The following is a 14,727-nucleotide window of genomic DNA, read 5'->3' as shown; positions in this document are numbered from 1 at the left end:
CTTTGGATGCAAGCAACAAAACTAACATACAATTTCCATACATTATCACACAACAGGTTGAAGTAAAGAGGGGGTTCTTTGCCATCAATGCATTCCGAAATATGAACAGAGCAATAGACGGCACCCACAGCTATAAAAGCACCATCGCAAAACGAGTTAAACTATGTGAACAGAAAAGGCTTCCACTCTTAATGTGCATAAGGGAATAAGGGGTATGAATACTTTCTGAAAAAACACGTAGTAAAACACGTAGAATTGCAGAATACTGCGTTTAAAACCGTCCTGATAAACTAGCTACAGACAGACCGACAGGAGTAGCAACAGTCAGTGACAGCACTGGAGACAGAAATCAGCCTGTGGAGACAGAAATCAGCCTGTGGAGACTAGCCACACAGGCAAGTGACAAACCACAGGGGCAGGCTATAGAATCTGAAGATATCTCACAGAAATTTGAGCAGACTGCTAAGGTGGAGGGGCAGGCAGATGGGTAACTTAAGTGACGAGAGCCTCCACACACTGACTGTACAGTATAGTCCACCCACTCGCAGTATAGTCAATTCCGTAAAATGGAAGCAATCCAGTCTGTCTTCACAATGTAGTTCCATCCTGCGGGAGTGCTTCATGGCTGAGCCGTGGCCGGCGGGAGCAGCCCTGTCGTTACTGTTAGCTAAGTGGGTGTTCACACAGCACCGGCGATGTGCACTTGTCCACATTTAAGCAAGCCCAGGGGCGAAAGTTCCTCTCCAGCTCTCGTTTCTCTCAGAGGTCACACACACACACACACATCCCAGCCATGCGCCAGCAACACCTGCAGCCAGCCCACAACCCCACCTCCACCACCAGCTAGCCCACCCGACTCACACAGAGAAACACATAGCCCCTACACTCCTCCCTCTCCTCTCACCCATGCTCCTCTCTGTGTGAGCCGTTTGCATATGAAGGCTGAAGGGTATGAAGGGAGTCCGGTATCTAAACACGTCAGCTAAAAGCTCAGTATGACTCATTTCAAAAGTGGAGGGAAATCACTGAGAAAAGAAGTGTTCCATTGATTTATTGGTGGTTGTAAAATGTTCTCAGATATACAGTGGGGTACGAAATTGACACCCTTGATAAAGATGAGCAACGTTCAAATAGCGAGCTATATTGTATGCTCCAAAAAAAAATGAAATTATATTATACTAATACAATTGCCCAGAAAAATAGATTGTTTAACAAGTTGATTTATTTTTCTAAAAAAGAGAGGTGGTCACAATTGACACCCCTAAAGATATGTATAAATAAAGTAGTCAAATGTAGTATTCGACTATATCAAGCTTCTGACTCTCCACACTTGGTGAATGCATTTGCAGTTAATTTGAGTTGTTTAAAATTATTTACTCCCCAAAAGAAATGAAAGCTAAATAATTTAGTGTGTCATTTTGGAGTAACTTTTATTCGCTTACATCCTCAACACCAGTGCCCCTCAGGGGTGTGTGCTTAGTCCCCTCCTGTACTCCCCGTTCACCCACGACTGCATGGCCAAGCACGACTCCAACAGCATCATTAAAGTTCGCTGATGACAACAGTGGTCACCGACAATGATGAGACAGCCTATAGGGAGGTGGTCAGAGAGCTGGCAGTGTGGTACCAGGACAACAACCTCTCCCTCAATGTGAGCAGGACAAAAGGAAATGATCGTGGACTACAGGAAAAGGAGGGCTGAACAGGCCCCCATAAAAATCGACGAGGATGTAGTGGAGCGGGTCGAGAGTTTCAAAGTTCCTTATTTATTTAGTAAATATTTTCTTAACTATATTTCTGGAACTGCATTGTTGGTTAGGGGCTTGTAAGTAAGCATTTCACGGTGAAGTCTACCTGCTGTATTCTGCGCACGTGACAAATAATTTGATTTAACCTTTAATTAACTAGGCAAGTCAGTTAAGAACCAATTCTTATTTACAATGACGGCCTACCCCGGACAAACCCTAACGATGCGGTGTCAACTGTGTGCTGCTCTATGGGACTCCCAATCACGGCCGGTTGTGATACAGCCTGGAATCGAACCAGGGTCTGTAGTGACGCCTCTAGCACGGAGATGCCGTGCCTTAGAGCACTGCGCCACACTGCGCCCTTTATAACCCACCCCCTCTTACCTTTGAGCATGGAGTGGCCAGTGGAGCACACAGTGACTCTGGGCAGAGCACTGCGGGCCCCGATGGCGGCGGTGGCCTCCAGCAGGGCCCCGGTCAGACAGGCATACACAGAGGTCTTCTGGGAGCTGGCCCGGTACCCGTACCTAGGCTGAGCCGGGCAGAGGTAGGGAGGCCATTCCACCCTAAGACACACACATCTGGCAAAGGCTAGGAGCTTCCTGCATGGGTGGACCAGGTTGTCAACACTCAACACATGGTGGATCTGTGGACAGAAGAGAAGAAATTTATTTATCGAGACTTTGGTATAAACAAGGTGTTAAAGTGACTAACTTTAACACATCTAATCCTGGCAATCTTATGTAAAACGTGAAAAGATCAGAGGATGTTTTTATAATGTTGTCCAAAAGCAATTTTGCATCTAAGGAAAAAGTCTAAAGCAACAGCTTGACCTTAGAGGCCGGCCACCTCTTCCCAATTCATTTCAGTCTCTTCCAAGAGCACTTCATCTCACTCTGAAAACGGTTCTGTGAATCCAGCTGCCATTAGTAACCCCGGAGCACTATTCTGCCTGGCGGTTTCAGGAAAACCATTTACTAGCCCTTCCTCTGAGCAGAATGACCCTGCTACTTCACAAGATCTACAGCACTCTCAGATGGTGACGATATGAAAAAGGATGGACTGGATCAAACAGTTTGAATGGATTGCCTGAACAGGAGCTGCACCATTGCCAGACTGCAGTTTAGGTTGTCAACTCTGGAGACAGTATGATATAAGGGAATGGAACACTGTGCTCTGTTAGGTCAGTTCACAGACCTTTGAAGTCAGAGCAGCACTGAATACTTTCAAATCTCCTCAGGAGAGACAGCAAGACCGTTTGATTTTGTGAAGTGCATGTTGGTTTTGAATGTATTAAGAAATGACTCATTCAGTTATGGTAAATGTATCTTCCAAGGGCTGACTAAATATTCACAATAGAAATCCTGAAATCATCAGGTAGATCATGTTTCAATATCATTACTCCAATAACACCATCCTTGCCTCGTTAAAGCCACATCAACCAGGATAAGAAGACCCTCTATAACAGGGTTCCCCAATAAGTGGCCCGGTGATTTTACTTTGGCCCCCAAATTTGTATGAGCAAAATTGTTGGACGTAAGTCTAAAAATCACTAAGAAAATCAGCTGAAAGTGATTTGAATTTAGAAAAAATGTTCCAAAGTATTCCCATACATAAATGGAGGCATATGTGATCGTATCCTAATGTAATTAAGGTTGTAAATTATTCTGTTTTTGTCAAACACTATTGGCCCGCGGCTGAATGCAATTGGGGACCGCTACTCTTTAATACTTAGCAAGTCAATTAGCTGCTTCTCATTTCTGTGTCTATTTCATTGCCACAGAAAACTACATATCACAGCTTATACATAAATATACAGTTGTCTGAACTGTTCAAGAATACAAGGACAACTCTGATGGTCAGGGGCTACAGTGTGACACTTTATATGACACTTTATATGTAATAAATCATGTCTGGTTAGTCTCTTGGCCTTTTTAACCAGACCTGGGTTCAAATATGATTTAAAATCATAAAAGATACATTAGCTGTACTTGATTGATCTTGCCTCTTGCAATGGAACCAATAGAATAGCCCCTAAAACCAACGCTCAAGTATTTGAAAGATTTCAAATAGCTTTTGAACCCATGTCTGACTAACAGAAAGCCCCGATGTTGAAAGAAAAAGGGCATAAACGTCCTGTTTTATGATAAAAGCAGGCCAGAAGCCATGACCCGGCAGCCACCAGCCTGAAATCTACCAGGCTACACACAATTAGGCTGCTTCAGCCAGTCACAGAATTGGCTAGTTGCAAAGCTGCTGTGACTTTGTGGCCTGCATTGCATAAGCAGATACATGCAAGAAAACCAACCAACTGCAACTATAGGCAGATAAAAAAATCAATAAGAAAGTTTCTACTGCATAAAATAGCCAGGGGGGGGGCTTCAAGGCACAATGTTAACACTATATGTTTATTTAGTAACCTACTTGGTATGTCTAATTAAAGCAAGTCTCTGATAATAAGCAATATGGCTGCCCACTAATGTCCCCTGAGACTGTGGGATGCTGGTGGAACATGCCACCCTGGGATGTCAGACCACTTGATCCTGGTCATTAACCAGCTATGCCCACATTTGGCATGAGAAACCTTTAGAAAATACCCTTTAAAAAATGTCAGCTTTCTTTCTGTTGAAACGCTTTGACACTTTGTTCACACTGCAACACAGAACGTCACACAATATCCACCATAAGCCATTACGTTTCAGCTTTTCTGTTCAAATTATATATTCAGAATTCAAAAGCCTATACTAACCCTGACCCCAAATGAACATATTTTCATGTTTTTCACTTGTGTTTTTGTCTTGCAACCTCTATCATCAGTAGCTGTGTGGCAGGACATTTACCTAAACACAGACCCTTAGTCCATCCACTTAATTCAAGTGGGAAAACTCACCCATTCCATGCTTTGTAAGCACCTAAGTGATCCCATGAACAAAGGACTTCTGTACACATCAATGCCTTTGATCAATACTTTGTCAAATGAAATGCACTACTGTAATTAAATTAGGCACAACGCCCTTCGATACGTTGAACATTATTCCCTTGACATGGTGACGATATAGATTATTTGCGTAATCATTTTAGGAGGGGAGATAATTCCTTTAGTTTCCATGGAGCGATTGAGGAGCCGAGGTTCTGGTTCAGATTACATAAGTACTGCCACCATGTAGTGAAAGTACACTAACAGGCTAGATCACAATGCTGAATAAAGGAGCCTAAAATCTGCTGATAAAACTGATATAGCATAAGGAATATCAGGCTGAGACAATACCTCCAGTATACAGCCTCACCCTAACGGTGTTCACTGTTCACACACACACACAAAACCACATTTGTCCAAGTAAAAGGAAGGACATGAAATCTGACCAAGAAATCTGCCTTGGGGACAGTCCTTTCACAATCTAAGCTTTCAAATGCCAGCAAAACTTGAGAAGTCGCCCAAAAATACTGCCTGTGGTCACTAGATGACACCTAATAGCGGCCATGCTGCTGGCTTCCGAGAACTCAGTTTCCACAGCCTGTGCTCTTGTAAACAACCATCCATTCAATGAGGTACTAAATTCTATTTACTAAATCAAATGACTTGTAAAATCTCTCTAGTAAAAAGTCAACATATTGTACTAGATTGTTGCAGTGCTTTCAGAGAATATTCACACCCTTGGACTTTCTCAACATTTTGTAGTGTTACAAAGTGGGTTTAAAATGGAGTTGTCCTTGTTTGACAACAATCTACACAAAGTATTCTGTCAAAGTGAAACAATAATTATATTTGTTAACATGAAAAATAACTCATGTCTTGATTAGGTAAGTATTCAACCCCTTGGAGTTTATACATGTTAGAATCACCTTTTAAAATCGCTGCCAAAGTTCATGAACTTTGCCATATTTTAGCAGTACTACAGTACTCTGTTGTAAACAGGATGCATGTTTTGGAATATTTTTACTTTGTACAGGTTTCCTTTTTACTCTGTAAATCAGGTTAGTATTGTGGAGTCAACGGTTGTTGACCCATCCTCAGTTATTTTACCCATCAACCATTCAACTTCGTAAATGTTTTATTGGCCTCATGGTGAAATCCCTGAGCGGTTTCCTTCCTCTCTGGTAACAGAGTTAGGAAAGAAGCCTGTATCTTTGTAGTGACTGGGTGTATTGATACACCATCCAAAGTGTAATTAATAACTTCACCATGCTCAAAGGGAAATTCAATATCTGCTTTTTTTACCCATATACCAATAGGTGCCCTGCCTGGTGTTTGAATCTGTTTGAAATTCACTGCTGGACTGAGGGACCTTACAAGTAACTATGTGTGGGGTAAAGAGGTCATCATTCAAAAATCAAATTAAAACACGTTGCAACTTGTTAAGCATATTTTTACTCAACTTATTTAGGCTTGCCATAACAAAAAGGGGATGAGTCCTTACTGACTCGAGACATATGAGCTTTACATTTTTTTACAAATTCATAAACATTTCTAAAAACATAATTCCGCATTATGGGGTATTGTGTGTAGGCCAGGGCCAAAATCTACATTTGATACATTTTAACAAAATGTGAAAATGTCAAGGGGTGTGAATATGTTCTGAAGACAGCTGTATCTGTTTAGCCGTTTGGAAATTAAAGCACTTTATGTATCTAGTTCCCCCATTTGAAGGGGTCATAAGTATTTAGACAAATTCACTTACAAAATTACATTTAGTCAAAAGTTTGGTATTTGGTCCAATTTTCCTAGCACACAATGACTACATCAAGATTGTGACTCTACAAACTTGGATACATTTGTTTTGGCTGTGTTTCAGATGATGTTCTGCCCAGTAGAAATTAATGGTAAATAATGTACTGTCATTTTGGTAACATGTGAGTGACGAGGAACTGCGAGGCTCCAGTTCATGAGGTATGTAATGACTAAAGAAAACACTGACCAAGGGTGGAGGATACACACCCTTAGGGAGTAGTTTAATAAACCATATTCCTCCAGCCTCTAACAAGGTTTGTTTACTCTCAAAGTGGAGCACACACACACACCAAAGCTCTCCACAGGACATGATGTTAGGATGTTCTTTCTGGACCTCACGGTAGACGAGATGGGGGGGGGGTGGTCCCACATCAATACTGTACTCACACAAGTACAATACATCATGGGGCATCTATGATCATTTATCTTGCATATTTAGGATATTTCCTAAACATAGTGAATGGCAGAATGAGGATTGCATGATCACAGTTCCATCAAAATCCTTTTAAAAACAGTTACACTGCAGGGACTCATTGACTCAATCAATAGATAAGGAAATAAATATGCAGTGGATATTTATCTTACGGATAGGCTAGCTGAAGGTCCTTCCTCAAAACAAAGCCCCAGGCCATCCTAGAGCAACAGGAGATTCCTCAAATAGTGATGTATTTACTACTCACCCTTTTTTTGTGTAGGAGATCATCTGGACAAACTGAAGTGTTACACTCCCCTAATCTCTGCATCACCGAACTAGGGGAAAAAAACACGCCGCCTCGTCACATTCCACTGGAATAGCACAACATACTGCTATGGAGCAGGTAGAGAATGGCTCTACCCCCTGCCTCTACAAATCAGCTATTCAGTGGCCTAGTGATGGTCCCAGACCCTGAAAGCTAATTACAGAGGAGTCCTATTGGACTTTGTGTGTGTGCTCGCGCACATATCTTTCTAATTTCCTGGTATCCATTACACTTCACCTAAATCAAAGTTTGTCAAACAGCAGAGCCCCTAAGATTTTGTATTCAAGGATTAGGTTCATGGAAGCAGGAAGCTACTAGCTAGCAACTGCCAGCTACAACTGATCAGCGCCGATACTACTGACTCCTATCCCTGTTTCTTCATACTTTTCTCATGAGTAAAGCCATAGAGTCTCTCTCTCTCGCAAGTGACAGTGCTAGTGAGTGTCCTTATCAGTGAATCCTGTCATTCTGCTCTCCTGACACCCAACAGACAGGAAGTGATACGGCCATGAAGGTTAGTCAGGACTGTTGTTTTTGTGAATCAAACAGCAGACTGAGTTCCTGTAGTTAAGGGGCGCTCAGCCGAGCAAAGACTGAAAAATACCCCAAATAATGAGAATTGTGTGTATAGTTAACGCGTCATTTCAAAGTTCAGATTTCAATAACATCGTCGCTATATTAGTCAGATCATGTCGGATATCCCACTCAATACAAGGTAAAACTGCAAAGCCTATCCTTTTATTTGCATACTATAACAGCTGTGTGCCATCTATACTGAACAAAACTATAAATGCAACATATAAAGTGTTGTTCCCATGTTTTATGAAATTAAAGATTAAATGTTTTCCATAAGCACAAAAAGCTTCTCAAATTTTGTGCACCCCTGCGTTTACATCCGGGTTAATGAACATTTCTCCATTGCCAAAATAATCCATCCACCTGACAGGTGTTACATATCAAGTAACTGATTTAACCTGTAGGGGGCAGTATTTTGATGTTCGGATGAAAAATGTACCCAAATTAAACGGCCTATTTCTCAGGCCCAGAAGCTAGAATATGCATATAATTGTCAGATTAGGATAGAAAAACTCTAAAGTTTCCCAAACTGTCAAAATATTGTCTGTGAATATAACATAATTGAAATTGCAGGCAAAAACCTGAGGAAAATCCAACAATGAAGTACCTAAGAGAAACAAATCTCCCTGTTCCATTGCATGACTTCCCTCCATTTAAAAGGGATATCAACCAGATTCCTTTCCCTATGGCTTCCACATGGTGTGAACAGTCTTTAGACATAGTTTCAGGCTTTTATTCAGAAAAATGAGCGAGAAGGATCACATCGTGTCAGTGGATGGCTGGGAGTCAGCAGAGTTTTGCAGCTTGGATCAGACATTTTCGCTCTCTCTCCTATTGAAAAAGCTACGGTCCAGTTGAAATATTATTTATTATTCATTGTAAAAACAACCTGAGGATTGATTCTAAAATAAAACGTTTGACATGTCTCTACGAACTTTACAGATACTATTTGGAATTTGTCTGTCCCGTCGTGACCGCTCGAGCCTGTGGATTTCTGAACAAAAATGCGCCAACCAAATGGAGGTATTTTGGATATAAAAATAAATCTTTATGGAACAAAAGGAACATTTATTGTGTAACTGGAAGTCTCGTGAGTGCAAACATCTGAAGATCAAAGGTAAGCGATTCATTTGATTGCTTTTCTGACCAATCTACTTTGCTGCTAGCTGTTTGTAATGTTTTGACTGCTGAGAGAGATGTTCTAACAAACGCTTGGATAGCTTTTGCTGTAAAGCTTTTCTGACACGCCAGGTGGATTAACAACAAGCGAAGCTCGTCACCAAAACACTCAAACTTCTACAGATCCACAATCGAGAGCATCCTGGCGGGCTATATCACCGCCTGGTACGGCAACTGCTCCGCCCTCAACCGTAAGGCTCTCCAGAGGGTAGTGAGGTCTGCACAACGCATCACCGGGGGCAAACTACCTGCCCTCCAGGACACCTACACCACCCGATGTTACAGGAAGGCCATAAAGATCATCAAGGACATCAACCACCCGAACCACTGCCTGTTCACCCCGCTATCATCCAGAAGGCGAGGTCAGTACAGGTGCATCAAAGCTGGGACCGAGAGACTGAAAAACAGCTTCTATCTCAAGGCCATCAGACTGTTAAACAGCCACCACTAACATTGAGTGGCTGCTGCCAACACACTGTCATTGACACTGACCCAACTCCAGCCACTTTAATAATGGGAATTGATGGGAAATGATGTAAATATATCACTAGCCACTTTAAACAATGCTACCTTATATAATGTTACTTACCCTACATTATTCATCTCATATGCATACGTATATACTGTACTCTACATCATCGACTGCATCCTTATGTAATACATGTATCACTAGCCACTTTAACTATGCCACTTTGTTTACTTTGTCTACATACTCATCTCATATGTATATACTGTACTCGATACCATCTACTGTATGCTGCTCTGTACCATCACTCATTCATATATCCTTATGTACATATTCTTTATCCCCTTACACTGTGTATAAGACAGTAGTTTTGGAATTGTTAGTTAGATTACTTGTTGGTTATCACTGCATTGTCGGAACTAGAAGCACAAGCATTTAACTACACTCGCATTAACATCTGCTAACCATGTGTATGTGACAAATAAAATTTGATCTGAATTTGATCTGATCTGATCTGTGTTTTGCTATATTGCACTTGTGATTACATGAAAATAAATATTTTTAGTAATTTAATTTGGCGCTCTGCAATTCAGCAGATGTTGACGAAAATGATCCCGCTAACGGGATGGGTGCGCCAAGAAGTTAACAGCATGATCATTACACAGGTGCACCTTGTTCTGGGGACAATAAAAGGCCACTGTACAGTTGTCACAGAACACAATGCCACAGATTTCTCAAGTTGAGGGAGCATGCAATTGGCATGTTAAATGCAGGAATGTCCACCAAAGTTGAGAAATGAGAGAAATTCATGCTAATTTCTCAATAAGCCGCCTCCAACGTCGTTTTACAGAATATGGCAGTACGTTCAACCGGCCTCACAACGGCAGACCACGTGTAACCACACCTGCCCAGGGGCCTAAAGTATTTCTGATTGTGGAGAAAAAACTAATTCTGATTGGCTGGGACTGGCTCCCCAGTGGGTGGGCCGATTTTCTTACATGCTACTTTCTGTGAAGCAACCTACCCTTCTCACCATTCCCTCTGGCCAATAGTATAACATCGGTTGCCAGGAGGCTATACATGTGCAAACTTAGAGATGAATGTTGGCATGAAAAACTGCTTTGGGGGGAAATTAATGGAGTCGGTCCAGTCTAATTGGTAGAGTCCTGAAAAGCAAACAGTAAAAAGCACCGTCTTCGCCCTGAAGATGTTTGATCCTGGGTGTACGTGAGCTGGGTGAACAGGTAAACACATTCATTGTCGGCCTCCCGAGCGGCGCAGTGGTCTAAGGAACTGCATCGCAGTGCTTGAGGCGTCACTACAGCCCCGGGGTCAATCCCAGGCTACGTCACAGCCGGCCGTGACCAGGGGACCTATGACGTATTGCAGAGCAGAATTGGCCCAGCATTGTCCGGGTTAGGGGAGGGTTTGGCTGGCCAGGATTCCCTTGTCCCATCACGCGCCAGCGACTCCTTGTGGCGGGCCGGGCGCCTGCAAGCCGACCACGGTCGCCAGCTTTACGGTGTTTCCTCCGACACATTGCCAAGAAGCAAATGTGGCTTGGCAGGGTCGTGTTTTGTAGGACGCATGGCTCTCGGCCTCTTCATAAGGAAGTAGATGTCCTAACCGACTTGCCAAAACTATCGTTTGTTAACAAGACATTTTTGGGGTGGTTGAAAAACTAGTTTTCATGACTCCAACCTAAGTGTATGTAAACTTATGACTTCAACTGTATATAAAAAAAATGTATATGTCCGATTAATCGGTATCGGCTTTTTTGGTCATCCAATAAATTGGAATCGGCATTGAAAAATCATATTCGGTCAACCTCTAGTTCTTTCACCAAATAGGGATATCTTCTGTATACCACCCCTACCTTGTAACACAACTAATTGGCTCAAACACATTGAGGAAAGAAATTCAACAAAATGAAATTAAGGCACGCCTGTTAATTGAAATGCATTCCAGGTGACTACCTCATGAAGCTGGTTGAGAGAATGCCAAGAGTGTGCCAAGCTGTCATCAAGGTTACTTTGAATAATCTTGAATATGAAATATATTTGGATTTAACACTTTTAGGGTTACTACATGATTCCATGTGTTATTTCATAGTTTTGATGTCTTCATTATTATTCTATACTGTAGGAAATAGTACAAATAAAGAAAAACCCTGGAATGAGTAGTTGTGTCCCAACTTTGACTGGTACTGTACATCTCAGCGTAATTCCGTTATTGTGAATTGCCCCTTTCCGCACTCTGAGTTTACTACTCCAGTGTTGCCCCGCTAAGATCCCTTCACCATATAATCCTGTGTGTCTTGGCTCACTTAATTTGCTGTGGAAATAAAACACAGGATACCTTGGATTTTCTCGCATGAAACTCCACTTAAATTATTGTATAGTTAAAAACTCCAGGGGGGTTAGGCAGAGAAAAGCACAGGTTTCAGTGAGCATTCTGTTTTGTTCCTATAGTAACACCATAGGAATAGCGCAGATCGAGTTGACAGGTGCTGTGACGATTACCCTTTTCAATGGCCTCCCTATTTGCAAAGATGCGTGCCTTAGATAAACGCAGCCCATATTGCACCACAAATGATCCATAACAACCCTGCATTTCTAACCACTGCAGTGGCCGGGTTGGTTACCACAGACTCTCTCAGATGTTCACTCCGTTGTCGTATTTAGTGTATGTATACACAGTAATGTCCGTTAAACGTCCACGGCAGTGGTTTATTTGACAAGGAAGGTTGGAAGTCAGATAACTGCACTTTCTCCGGCCCTATTCATCTAAACGCTCGGTGACAGGTCCTCTCAGCGTCGCAAAAAGTCCTCACACCACATGTAGCACGTGGTCCATAGGAAATTAACCTTAACATGGAACCGGGCCTCTCCCGCTCTGTGGATATTACAGATTTCCATGGCTATAACTTCAATAGAATGGTAGCTCAGGCTCAGTAATATTGGGATCTGAACTAACTGGCCCTAAATCATTTTTCCACTGCTGCGGACTGCGGACAAAACGACAGTGTGACTGTGGTTCCGCTTACTCTTCCTGCAGAGTATAATAGGTGGAACATTTCAATCAGAGAAGACAGACAACTAAAAAAAAGTTTTTTTTTCTGTGAACCAATGATTTGTTGTTCTTGTTGGGAGGGATTGAATTGCTGATGCCTAATAATGAGCAAAATACTGCACACTACAGAAATATTTGCATAATGTTTCAAGATAGTGTTACAATCTGATGGAGTAGATTTTTCGTGTGTGGGACCTAAACCGACACATTCATAACAGAAAGCCGCTGCAGCTGCACAGAGCTCTGATAAGAGGGTTCTTACATGAAACCTGTAGCCTGAGGGTGAAGAACAAACGTGCTTACCTCCGAGAGTCTGACTCCGGAGTAGCCGAGCAGCCCCCTGCAAACCCGCAGGCTGATGGCCAGAGTTTCCGCGCCGTGCCCTCTAACTGATAAGATGGGGTGCCAGGTCTTTCTGCAACCAGCCTTCCAGGCCCTAAAACCCAACCCCCCCATCCTCCGCTCCCCCAGAGACGTGGCGCTGAGCTGGTCTAAGGCACTAGCATGTTTAGGGTTAGAGTAATCCCAGCATTTGCAACCTGCATCCAAAAACATCCCCTGCTCGGTGTCATAAGATAACTTCAGAGACAGAGGGAGGGGTGAGCAGCAGCCTCTGCTGCCCTGGTTGCTAACTTCTGGCTGGTGAGAAGGTGGGCGTGCTTTGCTTGGACTCCAAGACATGCTGTAGTCTGAAGTGATAAAGTCATTTCTGGTCTCGGCTGACACGGCAGACTCCTGCACGGTCCCACGACCCACAGCAGCTGCTATGTCCTCAGATGCCATAGTGACGCTCAATGTCCCAGCTGTCCCTTCCTGGCACGGAGCTTCAGATCACAGGCTATTTAAAAGGTGGAGGATAGGGATGGTCTTTATCAGGAACATACACAGCCAGTCATACTCCTCCGGACAGAAGTGAAAATAGAAGCTTTTCCAGGTGTACAAACCAGCCCGGAGAACAGGTGACCCTTGGCAAAATTAAGAATTTCCTGAGAGATCTGTCCGGTGTTGAGAGCATGCATATCCCTTCTTCAGAGTGAGGTGTGTGACAAGGCAGTCACGGACGCTTTGGCTCGCTCCTCCCGAGTCCAACAGCCATGTCTGCTTTCTGGATCTGAGAAAAGCAGAAGACAAAAAGGGAAACACAGATTAGCACCAGAACAGACAATCACATACTGTAACATAAGCCAAGTTCCTTTTATACTTGATCTTTGTAGAGACTATCATCATGCTGTTCGAATGTCAGTTATAACAACCTAGTTCTGTTGTCTCTGCATACACTATTTGGGTTGTCATTTGTGTTTCACATTAACACCAATGGACAGGTGAGGGGGGGGTCTGAAGTCTTTCGTCTGTCTCCAACCTGGACAACGTCCACTACTGAAGCACAGGTTGACTCATAACCAGTCCCCTCATTTACATCCACGGGCGGGCTGGTTTTGGGTCATGAAATATTGTATGGATGACACAAAAAATTTAATGCAGAAACGCATCATTCTTGTGCAAGCTATAAACTACATTTAGATTTTCCTTTCATTATTTTTAGGCTATCTGGCATTAGGCCCTGAAGCTTAAGCTTCCGCACTAACTTTTAGTGCGCCAAATTGTCTAAATGTCAATTGCCAAAATGATTTAATATTAATTTATATTATTGGGCACAAAATAATCTAAAACGCAACCAAAACAAACAGCAAATGCATCCAACAAGTTTGTAGTCACAAGGTTGATATAATCATTGTGTGTTAGGAATATGAGCCCAAATACTAAACCTTTGACTACTTTAATACACATAAGTGAATGTCCCAATACCTTTGGTCCCCTAATGTTGGAGGACTAGGTAAAAATGATTAAACGGTTCACCCGATATGGAAGAAAATACCCTCAAATTAAAGCTGCACCTTAACTTCAGTCCTTGTATCATTTATCATTTCAAATCGAAAGTGCTGGAGTAGAGGCAAAAAATTGTCACTGTCCCAAAACTTTCAGCTCACTGTATAGTCGGGCAGTTGTGGGTGGGTTATTAGCCATTGTGGGCAGGTGCAGGTGAACAAACAGCTGATGTCCACATCCACTACTGCGGACTGCAGCAGAAAATCCTGCTGTAAAAAAAGGCGTGGGTAATTGGAATGTCAGGCCTGCACAAAGGAGGACCAGTTCAGAAAAGTTGGAGGAGAATTGGGTCCATTGATCCTGGGTGAATTTATCTAGTAGTCAAGGCCT

At 42.6% G+C, this 14,727-nt stretch overlaps 1 protein-coding gene across 3 annotated transcripts in view; it reads right to left on the bottom strand.

Moving 5' to 3' along the window:
• LOC124040014 (1-phosphatidylinositol 4,5-bisphosphate phosphodiesterase epsilon-1-like) overlaps window positions 1–14,727 on the bottom strand; it is an 83,885-nt gene that overhangs the window by 62,372 nt on the left and 6,786 nt on the right. For 2 of the 3 annotated variants that reach the window (XM_046356713.1, XM_046356711.1), the window contains exons 2-3: window positions 12,814–13,621; window positions 2,133–2,394 (exon numbers count right to left, since the gene is read on the bottom strand). In XM_046356713.1, coding sequence (XP_046212669.1) covers window positions 2,133–2,394; window positions 12,814–13,293 — 742 coding nt within the window. In that variant the 5' untranslated portion in view covers window positions 13,294–13,621. Of the gene's footprint in view, window positions 1–2,132; window positions 2,395–7,157; window positions 7,568–12,813; window positions 13,622–14,727 lie in introns of those variants that run through there. The other variant, XM_046356714.1, reaches the window with a different exon arrangement.

This window comes from Oncorhynchus gorbuscha, linkage group LG07, assembly GCF_021184085.1.
Source record: "Oncorhynchus gorbuscha isolate QuinsamMale2020 ecotype Even-year linkage group LG07, OgorEven_v1.0, whole genome shotgun sequence".
Taxonomy (NCBI): Eukaryota; Metazoa; Chordata; class Actinopteri; order Salmoniformes; family Salmonidae; genus Oncorhynchus; species Oncorhynchus gorbuscha.
The sequence above is the reverse complement of the archived record's forward strand: the minus strand, read 5'-3'. Positions and strand labels throughout refer to the sequence as shown.